Source organism: Accipiter gentilis, chromosome 30, assembly GCF_929443795.1.
Source record: "Accipiter gentilis chromosome 30, bAccGen1.1, whole genome shotgun sequence".
Classification (NCBI taxonomy): Eukaryota; Metazoa; Chordata; class Aves; order Accipitriformes; family Accipitridae; genus Astur; species Astur gentilis.
This window is the reverse complement of record NC_064909.1, coordinates 15,363,297-15,383,354: the sequence shown is the minus strand read 5'-3', so window position 1 is coordinate 15,383,354 and position 20,058 is coordinate 15,363,297. Positions and strand designations below refer to the sequence as shown.

The 20,058-nt window shown below is 42.5% G+C and overlaps 1 protein-coding gene across 1 annotated transcript in view; it reads left to right on the top strand.

The window, feature by feature from the left end:
* PARP1 (poly(ADP-ribose) polymerase 1) overlaps window positions 1-19,735 on the top strand; it is a 38,540-nt gene extending 18,805 nt beyond the window's left edge. The window contains exons 11-23 of the mRNA XM_049833631.1: window positions 689-757; window positions 1,489-1,621; window positions 3,054-3,249; window positions 4,543-4,671; window positions 12,492-12,575; window positions 13,385-13,507; window positions 13,941-14,069; window positions 14,422-14,520; window positions 15,086-15,238; window positions 15,528-15,655; window positions 16,050-16,111; window positions 17,231-17,345; window positions 18,888-19,735. Of these exons, the coding sequence (XP_049689588.1) occupies window positions 689-757; window positions 1,489-1,621; window positions 3,054-3,249; window positions 4,543-4,671; window positions 12,492-12,575; window positions 13,385-13,507; window positions 13,941-14,069; window positions 14,422-14,520; window positions 15,086-15,238; window positions 15,528-15,655; window positions 16,050-16,111; window positions 17,231-17,345; window positions 18,888-18,969 (1,502 nt within the window). The 3' untranslated portion in view covers window positions 18,970-19,735. The remainder of the gene's footprint in view (window positions 1-688; window positions 758-1,488; window positions 1,622-3,053; window positions 3,250-4,542; window positions 4,672-12,491; window positions 12,576-13,384; window positions 13,508-13,940; window positions 14,070-14,421; window positions 14,521-15,085; window positions 15,239-15,527; window positions 15,656-16,049; window positions 16,112-17,230; window positions 17,346-18,887) is intronic.
* The last annotated feature ends 323 nt before the right edge of the window (window positions 19,736-20,058 follow it).

Genomic DNA, 20,058 nt, shown 5'->3' with positions numbered 1-20,058 from the left:
GTTGCTGGGGTACCAAGATGTGATAGACACTACCGTGACTCCCAAGGGGTGTTAGCAAGTGAGAAAATATGGGGTCCAGAGCAATTGGTCTTTGTTCTACTTGATTTAGAACATAACAGTTTTTAACAGAGGAGGAAAAATAGCCAATACCAGTGGCATTCCTCACCAGTGCCATAGCGAGCTTGCATAATTAATGCTGAACAGTGAACAAAACCATCAGATATGCTTGCCTGTCTTCAGACCCTGTTCTTGTCCATGTCCTCCAAGCATAGGTTTCTGTCATACAATTGGGTATGTTTATTGCCAGACTCTGTCACAGCAGTAGCATCTCCAGGGGACCTGAACACCTCCCATGCCCTGTGAGGTTTTTAAATCCCACTTAAACACAGCCACAAATGTGACTTTTGTCTGCTGTCCAGGTGAAAAAAATGATATGGCCCACCCCTTGGGGCCGGGAGGAAGGAGATAAGATCTCCCCAGGTTATATCTGTTTCATTTAATTGGCGGCGTGGGGGCTATGAATTGGCTGCTAAAGCCAGGTTAAGAAAGCCATTGAAGTCATATATTGGGAATCCAATTTGAAGTCTCCTTAGGGTGATAATTATGCAAACTGAGAATTTAAATGCTGATTTAAGTCAGACTGTGTTGCCTGCCTAGGAAAAAAAAATTAACTCTTATTTCCTTGCAGGACCTAGCAAGTCTGAAAAGAAGATGAAGCTAACAGTTAAGGGTGGAGCAGCAGTAGATCCTGATTCTGGTGAGTGGTAACAATGGCTGCGCCTGCACCACACACAGTCTTCAGGATGTGGGATTGTTTGCAAAATGTTTTTCTGTGAAAGGATAAGCGTTGCATAAAAGGAACATGAACGTTTTAACCATTTTTTCTTGCTATCAAAGGAATGATATTGATTGACATTCAAAGCTGGATATTCCAGGATTTTCTAGTGCAGCTTTCAGAAGGACCACTTCAACTAAGGCATGCACCTTGGTCAACTTCAGGAGCATCTGTCAGTGGGGTGAATAAAGGCTCAGCCAGCAGAGCCACAGGTCTGGCATGAGCATCTGCCCCCAGACTCTCCAGGGGGCAGCTGATGCTACTCTCCAAACCTGTGGTGCACAGATGATGTTCTGAGAATTCATACTGCATCCAAGGCTAGCCTTTGGGTTTTCAGTCCACTTGCTAACGTGACACCTGCAGAGCTGTATCTCTCTTGAGAATTCCTTCAGCCAGGCACGCACTGTTAAATACTAGATTTTAGATAGTCCTTTATCAAAAGTTACAATTTTTTTGTTCTCTAGTTAGGATTGATGTTCGCTCCAGTGTGTCTAAAGGTGCATGCACACAATTTATGAGCACGTAGTTACTGGTTTTGTGGTATTTTTGTTAAGATCCACACTACTTCATAAAATGTTTGGGTAAGCACAAATGTAGGAAGGAGACCTACAATGGTAACCTTCTCTGTGTTCTAATTTGTTTCTTCTCTGTAGGTTTGGAGGATTCTGCTCATGTCTTTGAAAAAGGTGGAAAGATTTTCAGTGCAACCCTGGGCCTAGTAGATATTGTGAAAGGAACAAATTCCTATTACAAACTGCAACTGCTAGAGGATGACAGAGAGAACAGGTGAGTTTAGTTTTGACTAGAAATACTTTTGTTCACTTTTTTCCAATAAATACCGGGGTTTTGGCATCTACAAAATCAAAGTATGAGTAAAATGTCTTTGTGAGGAGATATGAATAGATATATTTATCTAAAAAAAGCCAAACACAAAACCCACAAAACAACCAAACAACAAACCACCCCCGGGGAGATCTCTGCTCCGCATGGAGACATTTCTTTGTGGTGTTGACAAAGTTTAAGTTGGGAGGTGAGTAAGTTTGCAGAATTGCTTCTGGTAGTGCTCATTCCTGCATCCTGGGATAAGCAAGGCACGTATGGTTGGAGTCTGGGTTAATTGGCTCACAGGAGGGCCACAGTGCTCTTGCCCTTGAAAGTACAGAAGCAGAATTTGGTGAAGGTTCCTCTGGTCTAACATCAAGACCCCACGTGTAAAGTCTGTGATTTTGGGAATCTTTCCCATATTTTCAAACTTACTCTTGTCTTCTAATTGCAGAGCTGTAAGCTTGGGAAACAAAACCAGGTTCTGGTTATTCTGCCACATGTAGTCCTGAATTGAGTGCCCTGAGGCTTGACAAAATGCACTGAAATTGTCAGGGGACAAGCATGTATTTAGCTTTCCAGTCTCATCAAATGCATGGGAGAGCTGGTTGTGTTACTGAATAGATAAAGAAATGGAGAGGGTTCTTTAAGGTGAAACTGTTCCCCATAGCACATAAGGGATGCACAGAAATTAAGGGGAGCTAATGTCTGTCAGTGATGACCCTGGTTCAGCTCTGGATTTATCACACTTTACTATCTTCATAATAAGCTTTTATTGCTGGCTCTTGCATGTGGGGTTTGTAACTGGATCTGTGATGCAGTACATGGAGGAATCTCTGCCTACATTTTGTGCCTGATGAATTGGAAAGGTTGATTGTATCCCTATAAATACTATGGAAGCTCACCCAAGGTGGTGTCAGTAATGCAAACAAATACTTGAATTACTTGATGTCTCTAAAAATCTGGACTCCAGGACTTTGAGTCACAGGTTTAAAGATGCATGGTGTTTGTTTTTCAAATATATGACCCCAATAATCTGAAGATTTTTATTTGCAAAACATTAAGACTGAGATATTATCCTCTCTGTTCCTGCTGTGCACACTTATCCTCAGGGTTGTAGGTCTGGTGTGTTAACACTGATTTTGTTTTTTTTTGTTTTTTTTTTTTTGTTTTTTTTTTTTTTTTTTTACACCAGTCCTTGGACATATGCTCTGTGGTGGCTCCTGTGTTGCTCTCCTGCAGTTGCTGATAGGGACTGTCTTTCATAAAATTAATTGTATGCAAATGGCGGATTCGCATGCAGTCGCGTGGTTCTTGCAGGGTCGGTTTCATTTGGACTGATATCTAGAGCCAGAGTGTCTTATGTCTGTTCCTTTGTCACATTTCACTTCTCTAGATACTGGGTATTCAGATCTTGGGGTCGCGTGGGCACTGTAATCGGGAGTAACAAGCTGGAGCAGATGCCATCAAAAGAAGATGCCGTTGAACACTTCCTGAATTTGTATGAAGAGAAAACTGGCAATTCTTGGCATTCAAAGAACTTCACTAAATATCCAAAAAAATTCTACCCACTGGAAATAGATTATGGACAGGTAACTCTGACATGTCCCTGTACCAGACAGAGCATTGCTCAGGTGCTTTGCTATAGCTGTGCTGTTCAGCAGTTGCTGTTGGATCACTTGCACTGAACAAACCTGAGGAATGAAGTGCAGATGCAACTGTTGCATCTTCTCTGTGCTATAGAAAGAGGGCTGTAGGTCAACGAGCGTCACACTTTAAAATAGATGTTTTGGGAACCCAAGTAGTTTTCCGTTGTCAAGTCCGAAGTCCCTTTAGTGCTTTCCTGTTTACTCTAATTTTTAAGGATGTTAATTTGAATTTAATTTGGCAGACATTTCACATACATCCTGTCTGAAAACACCATTTTCTTTTATTTAAAATAGATATTTCTCATCTGTCTTCTGCATCCAAAATCCTCCCAAACAGTGAAGCAGTTCCTATGCAGCATTCTGCTTAGTGCACATATTGAGCAGGCTGAGAAAGAGAAATTATTCATTGCCAGTAAGATTTGGCTATTTAGACAGCTAAGCTAAATGAGAATTCTCTTCCTTCTGCCCAGCGGGGGTTTGTATGTTTATTTAAAGGCATAGCCATAACTTAAACTATTTTCAGATGAAATAGTTGAATGCTTTTAATAGCTGTAAAGGTACCAGAGAACATATTTTTAAGCCATTGCATTTTTCTGTGGCCAAATTACTGGATGTCATCTTTCAGTGTGAAGTGCTTGATGCTTAGCTTTATTTTTGGAAATTTGAATATTGCAGCAGCAAAGTTTCTGTTACACTGCAATGTACAGTGATATTCTGAAGCATCTGGCAGGTGCTTTCATGAATAGAGCATTGTACCAATAAAGCATCTAGATGGAATTGTGGCTAATTGATGATTCCTGTACTCATCTGTCACAGTTTTTATTACAAAAACTTAGTGAAACTAGTTATTACATCTCTATTTTATCATAAAAGCAACAAAGTAAACAGTCATTTTTTCACATCAAGGTCTCTGTGCAGCAGGAAGCTTGCAGAAAAAGTAATTAATACCATTGCTTGAGGTGAAGCAGAGGTGCACACAGAGTTTCTATTCTCTTAATTCTACTTATATTTTACAGTGGCACCTCTTGAAATAATGTATACCAAATAACTGAGTAGGTAGATTTTTAAATCCACTTGGTTCCAAAATGTCAGAGCAATGTCGCACGCTCCCCATGAACTTCAGGCTAGTCATAGCATGCATACACTAAATTGGGTTTGAGTTGTTACCATGGCAGCCAGCCTGTTACTTTTATCCTTTGTGATTTTGCTAATTCTGATACTATTTTTACCTCCCAGGATGAAGAAGCTGTCAGGAAGCTGACAGTGGGTGCCGGGACTAAGTCAAAACTTGCTAAGCCAATCCAAGACCTTATTAAGATGATCTTTGATGTGGAGAGCATGAAGAAAGCAATGGTGGAATTTGAGGTGACCACACATGTTCATGTTTCCCACTTCTAATCCTCCTTTCTCTCATTACATCATAATTATACAGCCAGAAGCAAGTTTTTTGCAATCCAGGGTGCATCATACTTCCCAGAAGTCAGTGTGAGTTTTAGATCAGCCTTATAATAAGGGCAAGAGTCTGACCAGAATTTGCCAAGCACTGGAAATAGTAACTTAGCCATGATGCATGCAGTTTTTAAAATGTAGGTGCTGCCTTTTGTTCTTCAGTGGGGAAACAAACGTCTGTATCAGCATCTTCAACTTAACAAGCCTATGAGAAACTCATCTGCCAGTCCTGGAATCAGTAATCATTCTATGGGGTTTTGGTTTTTTTGGTTGTTTGTTTTCTAGTGACACAGGCATCATGACCACTGTTTGCTGAATGCTCTTAAAATATTAACACAGCCAATTTGCTGGTGATGTGAGGCAGGAGGTTTTTTTTTTGTAAGCTGTCAACCACATTGGAGGGTGGGGGGGCAGCACTACTACTAATTTAGGTAGCAAATGAACATGCAGCTCAGGCTTGAGAAATGCTGCCAGTTGATAGGTGCACTAATGAAGTGCCTTGACAAAAGTCCAGATCTTTGTCTGAACAGGGCCAAACTTGAGGGGGTTTTGTTTGTTCTATTTCTTATTTGTTGTAATGATACCCTGTTTTCATTCATTCTTCTTTCCTCCATACTTCTCGATCCATGTTTCTAACAAGATTTCAGAGAGTGGTCTGGTAGTATCATCTGTCTCTCCTTACGTAGAAACAGTTTTACTTGGTGTTCAGAGGTCCTGCAGTTTGTTTTAATGCAGCCATTCAGACTGGGTTAATTCTAAATAACAAGTTTCAGTTTTCTTCAGCCAGCTTAGTTATCCTGCTCTAAGACTTCACATTTAAGCAGCTGTTGTTTGCTCTCTGTATCAGTATTTTATGTATCTACTTTTCAGAACAGGCTTTGCACCATTTCGTACAGCTTATCTGAAAGCTTTCAGATGGCTTGGCCAACGTTTTGTAGTACCTTGGGTTAATTGTGTTCTCCTGTATCTTCAGTGGTTCTTTACATCAAAGTCTCCTGAAATATTAATAATTCTTTGTAAGTGGAACTGGCTAAAGACTCTGAACTGATCATCATCTGATGTCTTCTGGCTTTGTAGAACTCTGTTGAAACAATGTTAATTCACACCAGCTGCAGATCTGTAGGAGACCTGGGAGTCCAGATGGGCCTGTCTTCCTATTAGATTTATCTTCCTGTACTCTTGCTGCTGAACAGCTGTTTTCCATTAGAGGAAATAATGTTTTTCGTAGTTAGAGGTTTCTGTGCATCCTCTGAAAATGGCTGCTTCGTTCCTTTAATCAGCCTGATCTCAAGTATTTCATTCCATCCAGGCACTCTTGCTCTGTCAAAACTGTAGCAAATTCTTAGTCTTTCTGTTAAAATAGATTTATCTGATGCATTTCTCTTCCTGCTTCAAATTTAGCTTTCAAGAGTTTTGCCTCACCAAGCGTACAGGAGTTTATTACAATTATCTGTGTCATAGCCTTACATGAAAAGGCTAGTTAGAGGGCTGAGTCTACTCCAGTGCTCTGTCTGCTCTTGCCTGGGTGGAAGGCAAACATCTCCCTTGCCTCTCCTGACAATCTTGGTGCGCACATCTGTGATGTGGAGCTAATCCTTCATGTTACCCTCAGTGCATCTGGCAGTAATTGCAGTGCTGTTGTTTTAGACCCAACCCCTTGGCTGCTGTGCTCTTTTGATGTGTCTAACGATAAAGCTTTGGATGCAGCTTATTAGCTCTGCAGGGCTCTGTTCACCTCCTATGACTCATAGGAGACAAACTCCAGCCCTTTGGCTGTATGTGGGCCATGTAAGAGATACATTACTCAGTCGCATTGTTGGAGGATGTGTTAGTTTATATGTGTTAGTGTTTATGTGTTGGTGCTTATGTGTGTTAGTTGATAGGTTTATATAACTTACAGTTAGTATACGTGTCTGCAGCTATTCTGCACATCCAAGGTAAATGGCCCATTTTACTTTTACATGTCTTTCATGATTTTTCAGCTAATAATTAAATAATATGGATAGATGGTACTCAACAAGAAAGTATGGGCCCCAAAAGTTTGGAAGCTACAAATCTATTGCAAGTTGTTTTTCATTAGATTATTAATCTTGGCTTTGTGCCTCTTGTGTCCCCAAGACACAGTCAGTTTTGAAGCTTGTCTTCTCTCTTGCAGTCTATCTTGGCTTTTCTTACTATCTGGTTTTATGTATGCTTAGCTGCAGCTCAAGGTGAAAGTTCTCCTAAGCCCAGTACAGGGTGGAAATCTCCATGCAAAATCGCTTCAGGGTTTTTACACCCGTCTGTAGCTTGGAGGAACCTCCTGAGTTCAGTTTGCAGAGAAGATTTGCATAAAGCTGGGTTTCCTAGCTCCATATTGAATAAATAATGTGGAACTTACCCAGACGGTACATGATATACATGGTTTCATAGGATCTTCTGTCCTTGAGCTGAATCTTAAACCCATCAAGTTAAGTAAAAGCTAATCTGACCTGCGGGGTGTATGGTGAGTACTGTCAAGGGTCCAGAGGGTGTATGTATGATCTTTGCAAAAGACTCCATTGGACTTGACTTTTGTTGAATGTTTTTCCATTCAGATGGTCCTTAACTATGCAAGGATTTAATGCAAATCCAAAACTCTCCCAAGATCCATCAATACACAAACAAAAGCAGCATAGAAATTAAATCAGTTGCTGAGGCAAGCAGCTCTGGTGCCAGCAGGATCCGCAGCAGAGTGCTCCCGTGCAGTGCACAGGGGGTTTCCCAAACTGGGGGAGCCGAGAGAGCCATTGGGAGCCCGCAGCTCACGCCACAGCGGCTGACGGGACCTGGGCAGGGCCAGGAGCAATAGCAGGCAAGCTCCCACACGCCTACAAAAGAAGTCCCTGGGGACGACCAGCGATCAGGGTGGGCATACGGGGGTGTGGTGCGTCATCAAGGGCGTGGGGCGGCAGTTTGGGCAGAGGGGCGTGCAGGAGGGTTGCTGAAGCCCTGCCAGCTCAACCAGGAAGCAATGGTATCCACCTGGCAGAAAGCCGTGGCCTTTCTAAGCTCTGCACCCACCACGACCGAGGCAGCTGCCCGGTGGGAACAGGCTGCCACTCCGGTGCCAGGCTGCAGGCTGTGCCCTGCTCTTACGCCGGTGGTGGCCAGCAGCCGTGAGACATGTGCCTGGGGAGAGGAACTCCTCCACTTAGTGACAGAGCTCCGGGAGGAGGTGAGTGGGTTGAGGAGTATCAGGGAGTGAGAGAGACTACTGGAATTGCACCCTACCTTCCCTGAGACAGGCGAGACAGGCAGACAGGACGTGCGGTACGGAGGATTCCCCGTCCTCTCCGCCCGGCTGAACGCAGTGACTTAAGGGGGGCAATGGTGATAAGTTCCTGCCAGGCGTAGCCGGCACGTCTCCTCTGTGACTACCCCACCTTCCCAGGTGCCCTTGAGTGATAGGTACGAGGCTCTGCAAGTGGAACTGAACGGTAATGAGGACGATGGTTCGTCTAGCTTGGAGGTGTCACTGAGGTTACGTTGGCCTATGCCCTGGGTCAAAACTGCTTCCGTAAAGAAAAAAAGACAGGTCATTGTCATAGGAGACTCCCTTCTGAAGGGAACAGAAGGCCAAATATGCAGACCAAACCCACTTCTTAGGGAAGTCTGCTGCCTCCCTGGGGCCTGGGTTAAAGATGTGAAGAGAAAGCTTCCTACCCTGGTATGGCCCTGAGATTATTAGCCATTATTGATTTTTCAGGTAGGCAGTGATGAAGTTGCAACAAGAAGTCCGAGGGCAGTCAAGAGAGACTTCAGGGCCTTGGGAGAATTGGTTAAGGGGTCAGGAGCACAGGTAGTGTTCTCCTCTGTCCTTCCAGTTGCAGGTAATGATGAGGGAAGAAACAGAGCCAGCAGATCAATACCTGGCTCCGAGCCTGGTGTCACTGGCAGAATTTGGGCGTTTGTGATCATGGGTTGGTCTACATGACACCAGGCCTCCTGGCAACAGATGGGGTACACCTGTCTCAAAGGGGGAAAAGGATCTTTGCACAGGAGTTACCAGGGCTCATTGAAAGAGCTTTAAACTAGGTTTGAAGGGGGAAAAGTATAAAACTAGTCTCACTAGAGATAAGCCAGGGGGTGGCACACCAATATCTTGGGGATGGCATGCTAGCAAGGTCCTTTGGTCTGCTGTCTCAGTGGAGGTAGGGCATGGAGATCCATGTGGCAGCAAAGATGCAAGGGTTATTGATGTGTTAGAAACCACGAAATTGCCTGAGAATGTTCACATAGGGTTTAGGGCTTCTCCCCCCAAAGAGGTGGTGGGATCAATAGCCCATCTGAAAGTGCATCTACACTAGCGCATCCAGAATGGGCAACAAACAGGAGGAGCTGGAAGCCGTTGTGCAGCAGGAAAACTATGATATAGTCACCACCATGGAAATGTGGTGGGATGACTCACTCAACTGGAGTGCTGCAATGGATGTCTATAAACTCCTCAGAAGGAATAGCCAAGGAGGGAGAAGCAATGCGGTAGCTCTGTATGTTGGGAGTGTTTTGATTGTCTAGAGCTTAATGATGGTGACAATAGGGTTGAGTGTTTATGGGTAAGAATCGGGGGAAGACCAACAAGGCCAATGTCATGGTGGGAGTCTGTTCTAGGCCACCCAACCAGGATGAAGAGGCGGACAAAATATTCTATAAGCAGGTGGGAGAAGTCTCGCAATCACTAACCCTTCCTTGTTCTCTTGGGGGACTTCAGCTTACCAGATGTCTGCTGGAAATACAATACAGTGGAGAGAAAACTTTAGGAAGTTTCTGGAGTGCGTGGAAGTTACCTTCCTGACACAGCTGGTGAGGGAGCCAACGAGGGAAGGCACCCAGCTGGATTTGTTTGGGAACAGAGAAGGACTTGTGGGTGATAATGATGGTTGGAGGCTGTGTTGAGCATAGTGATCACAAAATGATAGAGTTTTTGATTCTTGGAGAAGTGAAGGGGGTCAGCAGAACTACTACCTTGGACTTATGGCAGGCAGACTTTGGCCTGTTTAGGAGCCTGGTTGACAGAGTCCCTTGGGAGGCAGTCCTGAAGGGCAGAGGAGTGCAGGAATACTGGACATACCTCAAGAAGGAAATCTTAAAGGTGCAGGAGCAGGCCATCCCCATGTGCCGAAAGACGAGCCAGTGGGACATACCACTTGCCTGGCTGAACAGAGAGCCTTGGCTGGAACTTGGGGAGAGGGGGGAAAGGAGAGTTTATGACCTTTGGAAGAAGGGGCAGGCAACTCAGGAGGATTCCAAGGATGTCATGAAGTTACACAGGGAGAAAATTAGAAGGGCCAAAGCCCAACTAGAACTTAATCTGGCTACTGCCGTAAAAGACAATAAAAAATGTTTCTATAAATACATTAGCAACGAAATGAGGGCTAAGGAGAATCTCCATCCTTTATTGGATGCAGGGGGAAACATAGTGACAAAGGATGAGGAAAAGGCTGAGGTACTTAATGAGTTCTTTGCCTAGTCTTTAATAGTAAGACCAGTTGTTCTCTGGGTACCCAGCCCCCTGAGCTGGAAGACAGGGACAGGGAGCAGAATGAATCCCCCATAATCCAAGGGGAAATGGTTAGCAACCTGCTATGCCCCTTAGACACACACAAGTCTATGGGGCTGGATGGGATCCACCCAAGGGTACTGAGGGAGCTGGTGGAAGTGCTCACCAAGCCACTTTCAGTCATTTATCAGCAGTCCTGGCTAACCAGGGAGGTCCCAGTTGACCGGAGGTTAGCAAATGTGATGCCCATCTACAAGAAGGGCTGGAAGGAGGATCCATAGAACTACATGTCTCTCAGTCTGACCTCAGTGCTGGGGAGGGTTATGGAGCAGATCATCTTGAGTGCCATCACGCGGCACGTACAGGACAAACAGGAGATCAGGCCCAGTCAGCATGGTTTTATGAAAGGCAGGTCCTGCTTGACTAACCTGATCTCCTTCTGTGACAAGGTGACCCACTTTGTGGATGAGGGAAAGGCTGTGAATGTTGTCTGCCTGGAATTTATTAAAGCCTTTGACACTGTTTCCCACAGCATTCTCCTGGAGAAAATGGCTGCTCATGGCTTGGATGGGCGCACTCTGAGTAAAAAACTGGCTGCATGGCTGGGGCCAAAGAGTTCTGGTGAATAGAGTTAAATCCAGTTAGCAGCCGGTCACAAGTGGTGTTCCCCAAAGCTCAGTATTGGGGCCAGTTCTGTTTAATATCTTTATCAATGATCTGGACAAGGGGATCGAGTGCAGCCTCAGTAAGTTTGCAGACAACACCAAGTTGGGTGGGAGTGTTGATCTGCTGGAGGGAAGGAAGGCTCTACAGAGGGATCTAGACAGGCTGGATTGATGGGCCAAAGCCAACAGGCTGGATTGATGGGCCAAAGCCAATTGTATAAAGTTCGACAAGGCTAACTGCTGGGTCCTGCACTTGGGTCACAACAGCCCCATGCAATGCTACAGGCTTGGGGAAGAGTGACTGGAAAGCTGGCCGGCAGAAAAAGACCTGGGGGCGTTGGTCAACAGCCGGCTGAATATGAGCCAGCAGTGTGCCCAGGTGGCCAAGAAGGCCAACGGCATCCTGGCTTGTATCAGAAATCATGTGGCCAGCAGGAGGAGGGAGGTGATCATCCCCTGGTACTTGGCCCTGGTGAGGCCGCACCTCGAGTCCTGTGTTTAGTTTTGGGCCCCTCACTACAAGACAGACATTGAGGTGCTGAAGCGTGTCCAGAGAAGGGCGATGAAGCTGGTGAAGGGTCTAGAGCACAAATCTTATGAGGAGCAGCTGAGGGACCTGGGGTTGTTTAGTCTGGAGAAACGGAGTCTGAGGGGAGACCTTATCACTCTCTACAACTACCTGAAAGGAGGTTGTAGTGAGGTGGGGGTCAGTCTCTTCTCCCAAGTAACAAATGATAGGACAAGAGGACATGGCCTCAAGTTGCACTTGGGGAGGTTTAGATTGGATATTAGGAAAGATTTCTTCACTGAAAAGGTTGTCAAGCATTAGAACAGGCTGCCCAGGGAAGTGGTGGAATCACCATCCCTGGAGGTATTTAAAAGACATGTAGATGTGGCACTTAGGGACATGGTTTAGTGGTGGACTTGGCAGTGTTAGTTTACAGTTGGACTCGATCTTAAAGGTCTCTTCTGACCTAAATGACTCTGTGATTCTAAATGTAGGCAAACAAGACATCGCTTTTAACTTAGTTGCTTTTTTTTGATTTGTTTTTCATTAATGAATACAAAGCATCTTAAAAACCTCTTTGCATTTGACCCTTGATAATTGTAGGGTAATGTTGGAAGGTGGTGTGCTAGGTTGTACCTAGAGACAGAGATGATCTTATGAACAAGAACTATTTAATTCAGTTTGCTTCTTTGCCAGCCTGAAATGTATGGTTACTGAAGTGATTGAGGCATGCATTTGACACCGGGTCAATATTAAACTTCTAGCCAATGCTTAATACCTTATTTTTCTGTTGCCCTAGCATGCATGCTTGGTTTCCTATTGCAGTATTCCTTTGTTTATAGGATGTCTTCTCAGTAGTGTGCACTGTCCTTCTGACATCATTCCTCAATCCACAGAAAATTAATACCAAGTCTGAAATGTTTCCATTCTTCATGGGGTCAGTCCTACCAGGATGGAGAGATTTGTTCCCTAAAAACTAGAGAGGGAATCCTGCAATAGTTTCAGTGTAGTGAAATCCTCTTTTAATCATTTAAATCTTCATCAGATTGACCTGCAGAAGATGCCATTGGGAAAACTGAGCAAGCGACAGATCCAGAGCGCATACTCCATCCTTAATGAGGTTCAGCAGGTGAGCATGAAAGAGTTTTAAAGCAAGAGGGGAATTCAGAAGTTGTTCTGGGCTTGGAGCGGGGTGAATGCTGAGCTGTGTGTATAAAGATCTGTGTGCGCTCTCGCTGGAGAAGAGGATGTGGCTTCCACAGGTAACTAGTTCTCTTCCCTGTTATACCAGTTTGGGCAGTACTTGTATCTTTCACACTTTTGTAGCACAAACTTCAGGCTGAGCCAGGCATAAATGGCAGTTGAGCAAATGAAGCCAGAGTTTTGATCTAGTAGCGAGCTGGTGTTTCCACCCCAGAGAATTCTGTTTGAGGATGAGAATAAAGGTTACGTTGACACAGGAAAGGGTCTGGCTTGATGACATTACTGTATTTACACATCATGATCTGGACCATTCCAAGAATCACTACATAGTATTGCCTTAAACAGCTTGCAAAAGTGTACCAGTATACCCTACTTTTTGTTATGGGCTCCCTGCCAAAGTGCAGATAAGGTTTTACTTCAGATGTTAAGAGTGGACCAGTACCTTGCCAAGGACAGGCACCCCTTCCATATCCAGAAGCCTTTATTTTGCCTTCCAGAAACATAATCCCCATTAGATTTTTCTTGTACCAGAAAGTCTGTGCATTTCTGTGCACGTATTGTGACTTACTACATGCAAAACAATTAAATAAATTGCCCTTTTTAGTTCTGTGGGAGTTTCAGCTTTAACACTGTATTGCCGCTTCTGTGTATTAGTCCTCAAGTATCTTGTGTGTGTCTATTGCTATGGAGACTTAATCTTACTCAGCAATTTTCTTCGGTGCTTGTTTTGTCTAGGCGGTTTCTGACAGTGGTTCGGAATCCCAGATCTTGGACCTCTCCAACCGCTTCTACACTCTGATTCCTCATGACTTTGGGATGAAGAAACCACCTCTCCTAAATAACTTGGAATACATTCAGGTATTGAATGGAAACAGTATGTTGTCTGCAGGCAACAGGTCTTCTTATCAGACATCTAACACAGAGAATTTGTGAGGTTTTAAGACTTGCTTTAACCTCATGCTTTCATGAGGTTAAGCTTGTTTTTCTTCAGAATACCTTTTTGTTTATGTGTATATATGTGTGTATACACATACAAATAATTATATATGTATAGTATTAGAAGATACATATGTTATATATTATAGTCTTATTTATATATATGTGTATATGTGTCTGTATTTTAGGATGTTTAAGTTTTGGGTTTTTTTTTTTTAAAAAAAAAGGCAATGTTGTGTTGTTAGACAGCAGTATGTGGCCAGTGATTCACATACACTTTTATCATTTGGGGTATTCCAGAGTTATTCTGAACATGTCAAAGGCACAAGTAAAATAACCTTTTCAAATTCTTCAGGCTAAAGTACAGATGTTGGACAACTTGCTTGATATTGAGGTTGCTTACAGCCTTCTAAGAGGTGGAAATGAAGATGGAGATAAAGACCCAATTGACATCAACTATGAAAAACTTCGAACTGATATTAAGGTAAAGGAAATAAAAGGAAATGAGTGACTGTGAATACAAGCTGGTTTCCTGTTAGTTTAGAGTACAACAACTGAAATGGACTCAGCCCTTGGCAACCTCCTTCAGCTGACCCTGCTTTGAGCAGGGGAGTTGGAAATCTCAATTTCCAGAGGTGCCTTCCCATCTCAGCCATTCTGTGACTGAGTGCTGTCTGTATATCTGTACGTCTTCTCTAGCTGGGAATAGATTTCCACCTAAATGATAAAGGAGGCTTTAAACTGGGGAGTTGCAAGCATATGGTGGGTGTCATCACGTTATAAGAAGCCTGCTAGTTTGTACACTAAAGAAACTTCTCTCATTTGCCTCTTTGCAGGTTGTTGACAAAGATTCAGAAGAAGCCAAGATTATTAAACAATATGTGAAAAATACTCATGCTGCTACTCACAATGCATATGATCTCAAAGTCGTGGATGTAAGCTGGGCAATACTGGGGTTTAAGTTTGTGAAGACGGACTCTTCTAAGTTGACTGACTTGTTTGCGGTTTCCTTTTATTTTTGAGTAGCTTATCTAGTTTCTTTTGTTGAAGGGATGGTTTGATAGACCAATTGCTATTTAATAGAATAGTAAAAGTCTAGACAGAGATAAGTCTAAGCTTACTGAGCTGTCTGTGGGGGTGTGTTTTTTATTTTAATTTAATTGGCCTTGAAAAGGAGGTGGAGGAGTAATCATCTTCTAAAACTGAGCCTTCATCCACTGAATGATTTTTCAGAAAACTATGATCTCATGAAAATGCAGAAGAGAAGATAGAGAATTAATCAATAACAAGTACTGTGTGATCAATGCTACCTCTTTTTTGCTAGCATGATACAGCAAACTGCAAATACTAGAAACCATCCAGATCAATTTTCCTAGCAGATTAGTGTATATTCCAGACTAGATAGATGATTTTTTTTTTTTCACCATCTGATTAGTTGCATGAAGGTAATGGTTTATTTGCTTGGTTGTTCTTTTCTTTCTATCTCTTTTTGAATTGAAGATCTTCAGGATTGAGCGTGAAGGAGAGAGTCAGCGTTACAAGCCATTTAAGCAGCTTCATAATCGCCAGCTGCTGTGGCATGGTTCCCGCACCACCAACTTCGCTGGTATCCTCTCACAGGGTCTCCGGATAGCTCCCCCTGAAGCTCCTGTGGTACGTTAAACAGCTTCTCTGGCTGCCTCCATCCCTGTGCCCAGAGTTGGCCACAGTTGGAGACAACCTAAATAGGAGAATTTCTCTGTAGGGCAGGGTCAATGTTTTCTCTCAGCATGCAGGCAACATTGCGTGTCCAGCGTTGGTTGCTGACTGCTGTCCACAAGAGCTTGAGTTGCAGCTTTGCTCTCCTGGGAGCCCAGCCAGGTGGATTCAATGCTGCCTTTGTGTTATTGTCCCAATTTTCTTTTTTTTTTTTTTTTTTTTTTTCTTCTTTTGCTGCTTGCAGACTGGCTACATGTTTGGGAAGGGCATCTATTTTGCAGACATGGTATCCAAGAGTGCCAACTACTGTCACACATCTCAGGCTGATCCCATAGGCTTAATACTACTGGGAGAAGTTGCCCTTGGAAATATGTAAGTAACTTATGAAGACTATTTGCCGAACATGCTTAATATATCATGGCAGAAGGTGATGTTAAAATTGCAAGCCTTTTCTTCAGTGTAAAGAAAGAGCACATGGTATTCCTGTAGAAACAAGATTTCTTTTTTTCTTAAAATGAGAGCTATTGGGGAGGGGGGGGCAGAAATCACTGTTGCAGGTCTAGAGTCTTGTACTAAATGCCAATATCATTAAAATCAGTAACTGAGACAAAGAAGGAAAGCGGCCGAGTTCTAGAAGTCTAGAATCTAAATTAACTTTATATTAACTCGCCATAAACTGAAGCCTGAAAAAACTGTGATTTTTTTTTTCACCAAGGTAGTTTAAGATGAATGTAAAATGCTATTGCGTGTTCTTTGTGCTGTCCAGGTATGAGCTAAAGAATGCTTCTCACATAACAAAATTGCCCAAGGGAAAACACAGTGTGAAAGGTAAGCATTAGCAGTTGTCATCGGTTATCTGTTATTGACGGCAAACTATTGTGGCTCTCCGCTTAGCGAAGAGAACTATAGTAATTTCATAGCTGTCCTTTAAGGGTTTGCAGTACTTCCTTTAAGGGTTTGCATAATGTTGCCCTATAGTTGCATCTGTATATGTGTATGTGGTGTTTTGAGGTGCGAGTTAGTATGCTTGGAATGTTAAGACTGAAGTTAATGTCTTGCCTGAAGTTCAGGAGGAAACTTTCATTTGACATCACACGAGAGAAAATGTAAGGTGTGTTCTCCAGCTTCTTACTCGCTTTCATCATAACAATACTATGTATTTTAGAAGAAAGATGAGAGGTTTGGTAGATCAGAAGAATAATTGTTTAGCCTTCAAAGTGCCTTAGAAGCTTGGTGAGAAGGGAAAAGCTAAGAATAAAAGTTCAGATAGAACAGCTGTTCTCATTACACTTCTATCTGCAAAAAGTATCAGTATATTGCACTGAAAAAGAAGATGAGAGAAAAGACTTAGCTCTCTAATTCAGGCAAAAGAAATGGTAATCATGACTATCTTCTGTACCAAGATGGGAGAGCGGAGAACAGTAACATTCAGTAATGAGTGGCTTTTCTTAAACTATTTATTTTGAGAGGCTTAAAAAATCAGTTGCCTAAAATAGAATAAAATGTGATTTAGCATCTTTTTCAATACATACTACTCACACTATTATGAATGTCAGATCAGATTTGTATTGAAGAGTTTAAAGAGAATAAGAATTGGTTTGTTATACTTCCGAAAATGCCGCAGTGTGCATGTTTTCATTAATGGACCTCAGATATGAGAGCTATAAATCTGGTCTGGTTTAGGTTTGATCATACAGATTAGACAATTAGTAGCCAAAAGTCTAAAATTCTCTACTTTAAATATAGCTGAGTATGACTACCCTAAGTATGGTGATGCTGAATTGAATAAACAGACTGTATTCTTTGTGTTCTTTTTAAGATACTTTTGCACTTGGTCAGCATTTGAAAATTTATGTGAAGTAGTATTTGGCTGGTTGAGTCATTTCTTCATGTGCACAGTCTGTGTTTGCCTTCTAGATTTCTAACTAATGTTTTTCCCCTTTCTAGGCTTGGGCAAAACTGCACCTGATCCCACAGCCACTACCACCCTTGGTGGTGTAGAGGTTCCCTTAGGGAATGGGATCTCAACAGGAATTAATGATACCTGTCTTCTGTATAATGAGTATCCTTTGCTATTACGTTGGCTGCACACTGTGTTTTGAGTGTTGCTGAGTTTAGCAGGACCTTGCTAACATCGGTCAGGAGTTTGGCACACTGTGTTTTGTTTCTTTTAGATCTGCTTTGGAGTACTCGCAGACAATTTAGAGTCTCTTCTCCAAGGGAGATGATTTTACAGTTCTCACTCTTCAATTATTATTCTGCAAAAAAAGGAAACAATACATGTAGCAAATAGCTGTTGCCCCAACAAGACTCAATACGTGAAAGCATCGGAGTGGCCAGGCAGCACAGCCTAGTATTGCTTTGCCCAGAGAGGTGCCAGGACAAGGGGAGAGGAATGCAGCCTGTGGTTTCACATCACTCCAGTCTGCTTTCTTCCTTGTGGTGCTGTGGCTGGCCAGCTTGGCCGGGAGGAGGTGGGGGAGCCAGCTCTGTGGCTTGTTGGAGTCTATCATCACACAGCTTCTCTTGTGTTCCCCAGACCCTTTGCAAGCGTTGAGGTAAAGCTCAGATGCCCATCAGAGATGTAATGTATGAGATGTAGCCATTAAGCCTCTTTCTAGGCAGAAGTGCCCCCAAATGAATGTGTGCTCAACGTTTACACGAGGTCATAAGAATAAGTGATGTTTGAGGTCCCAGATAATTCTCTTCACTGCTAGTGAAGCAAGTGACCCATTAATACAACCTCTGGGTTGGGCAGAAACTGTCTTGTCTCTTTGTAAGCTGTTTTCTTTTTACAAGCAGTCTTGGCAACAGAACTCAGGGCAGCACTGTTTTTTATCTTGAGTTTTCTTAAATACAGCATCTGTCTTGGTCAGATGATAAGATATAATACAGTTAATAGCTAATTGAGGTAAGATGATCTGCATTCATTTTGGTTTACACTGTGTTTAATGGGGATGCTTTTCATCTAAAATTGGGATTAGAGGTAAGTTTGAGGCCTAAAGCATTGAGAAACAAATAGGCGAGCTGGGACTGTCCTCTGAAAAAAACAAAATGGCGCAGTGTGGTCATAGAATGTGCAAGCACTGCCAACCATTGTAGAGCTCTTCTCTCTGATTCCAGTTTGGGGTTTTTGGTGGGAGATTAAGAGGACATTAATGACTTTGTGCTGGAAGGTAGCAACAGAGCTATGATTATAACTGTAGATGCCAAGTCTGTAACTGCAGATATCATCTAGGCTATGTCACTCCACTGTTGAGATAGCAAGAGAGATGTTGTGCGTTATGGCTCTGGCTGACAAAAAATAATCTTCAAGAGCTACAGCCCTGTATCTAAGTCAGTTCACCTGCCTGTCATTCAGGATTCCTGCTGCACCGTCGTTAATTCTCCGTATGACTGTTGTTTGTTTATAACTATTGTATAAAACACTTTCAGATTCAAAGAAAAGTCAAATTTAAAGTTGTGGTTTGAGCTGTTAGAACTGCTTAATTACACAAGCATCTGTATTGTAACTTAAGTTCAAAGGTAAAGTTTTACTATGTTTTGAGGTTTTTCTGTGTTACTAATATCAACAACTATAATTATTCCTTAACATTTTTCCCAGATATATTGTGTATGATGTTGCTCAGGTAAATCTGAAGTACCTGCTGAAATTGAAATTCAACTATAAGACATCACTCTGGTGAACAGTATTTAGAAGCCCTGTTAGAGTTATACTGTAGTTACACTATAGCGTTGACTTCTGACATGCTTATGCATTGACTTCTCTTACCAAGATATCAAGAGCTAAACTGCAGAAGAGGTTACTAAATCCTATTTAGTACGACACTTAGTGAAAGTTTTATATAAATGTGTGGCAACACATGGACCTGAATTCTGATGAGAACGAGTACCTGGTTTTGTTTTGTACCACTTCTAATTTGGGGGCTTTTAAGTGTTTCTTTTAGTTGACCAAACTGACCAAAAAAACCCCCACCCACAAACAAAAAACAAGCTTGTGTCTTTAGCCAAACAGAGCTGGGCAATAGCAGGAGAAGGAACTTTAGGATGTTTGCGATATTTGCTCTGTTAAGGTTCCCTCTTGTTTAAGTTTACCCTTTTTCAGTTTTCATTTGAATAAATGATAAATGTGCATTTATTTTGAGGTAAAAAATAAAAGCTAATTTCATACTAACAGCTTTATGTTTCAAAACTTCCAAACTGTTTGGGTTTTGAGTCATGATTTAAATGTATTTGGTAGAATGTTCTTAAACATGATATCTCCCTCTGAAGATCAAATGCCAAATATTGGAATCTGTAGTCACGTTTCAGGAAGTCAAGGTGAAATGAAAATTCGGACTTTCCACTGAGACTTCATCTGTCAACGGTTGGTGTGGTAAACATGGAAATGAATTTGTGGCTGTTTGAATTTAGTATTAGCCCCAATAAATCTCCTTTAATATCTACCTTCAACGTGATGTAAGTTGGTTGTTGTAGACTCAAGTCCTAACAAAGCTGTAAGTTGAGTTTGGGCTCAAGCTGCACTCATGACCTGGAGTGAGGTCAATTGCTACTCTGTGGGTAGTCTTGAAATCCCTGTCTTGAAACATTAATATAAACTAATAATTTCAATGTTTTAGTGGTGTTTGTTACTTCTCACTTTCAGTAAGTCATTGAGCAATATAGGAGTACTTGACTATAGAGCAACATCAGTTCTTTTCAAAAATTACTGATTTCCCTGAGCTATTAGGGCAAGTTGGCTAATCCCCACAGAGGCACAGCTCTGCATTGGCGGT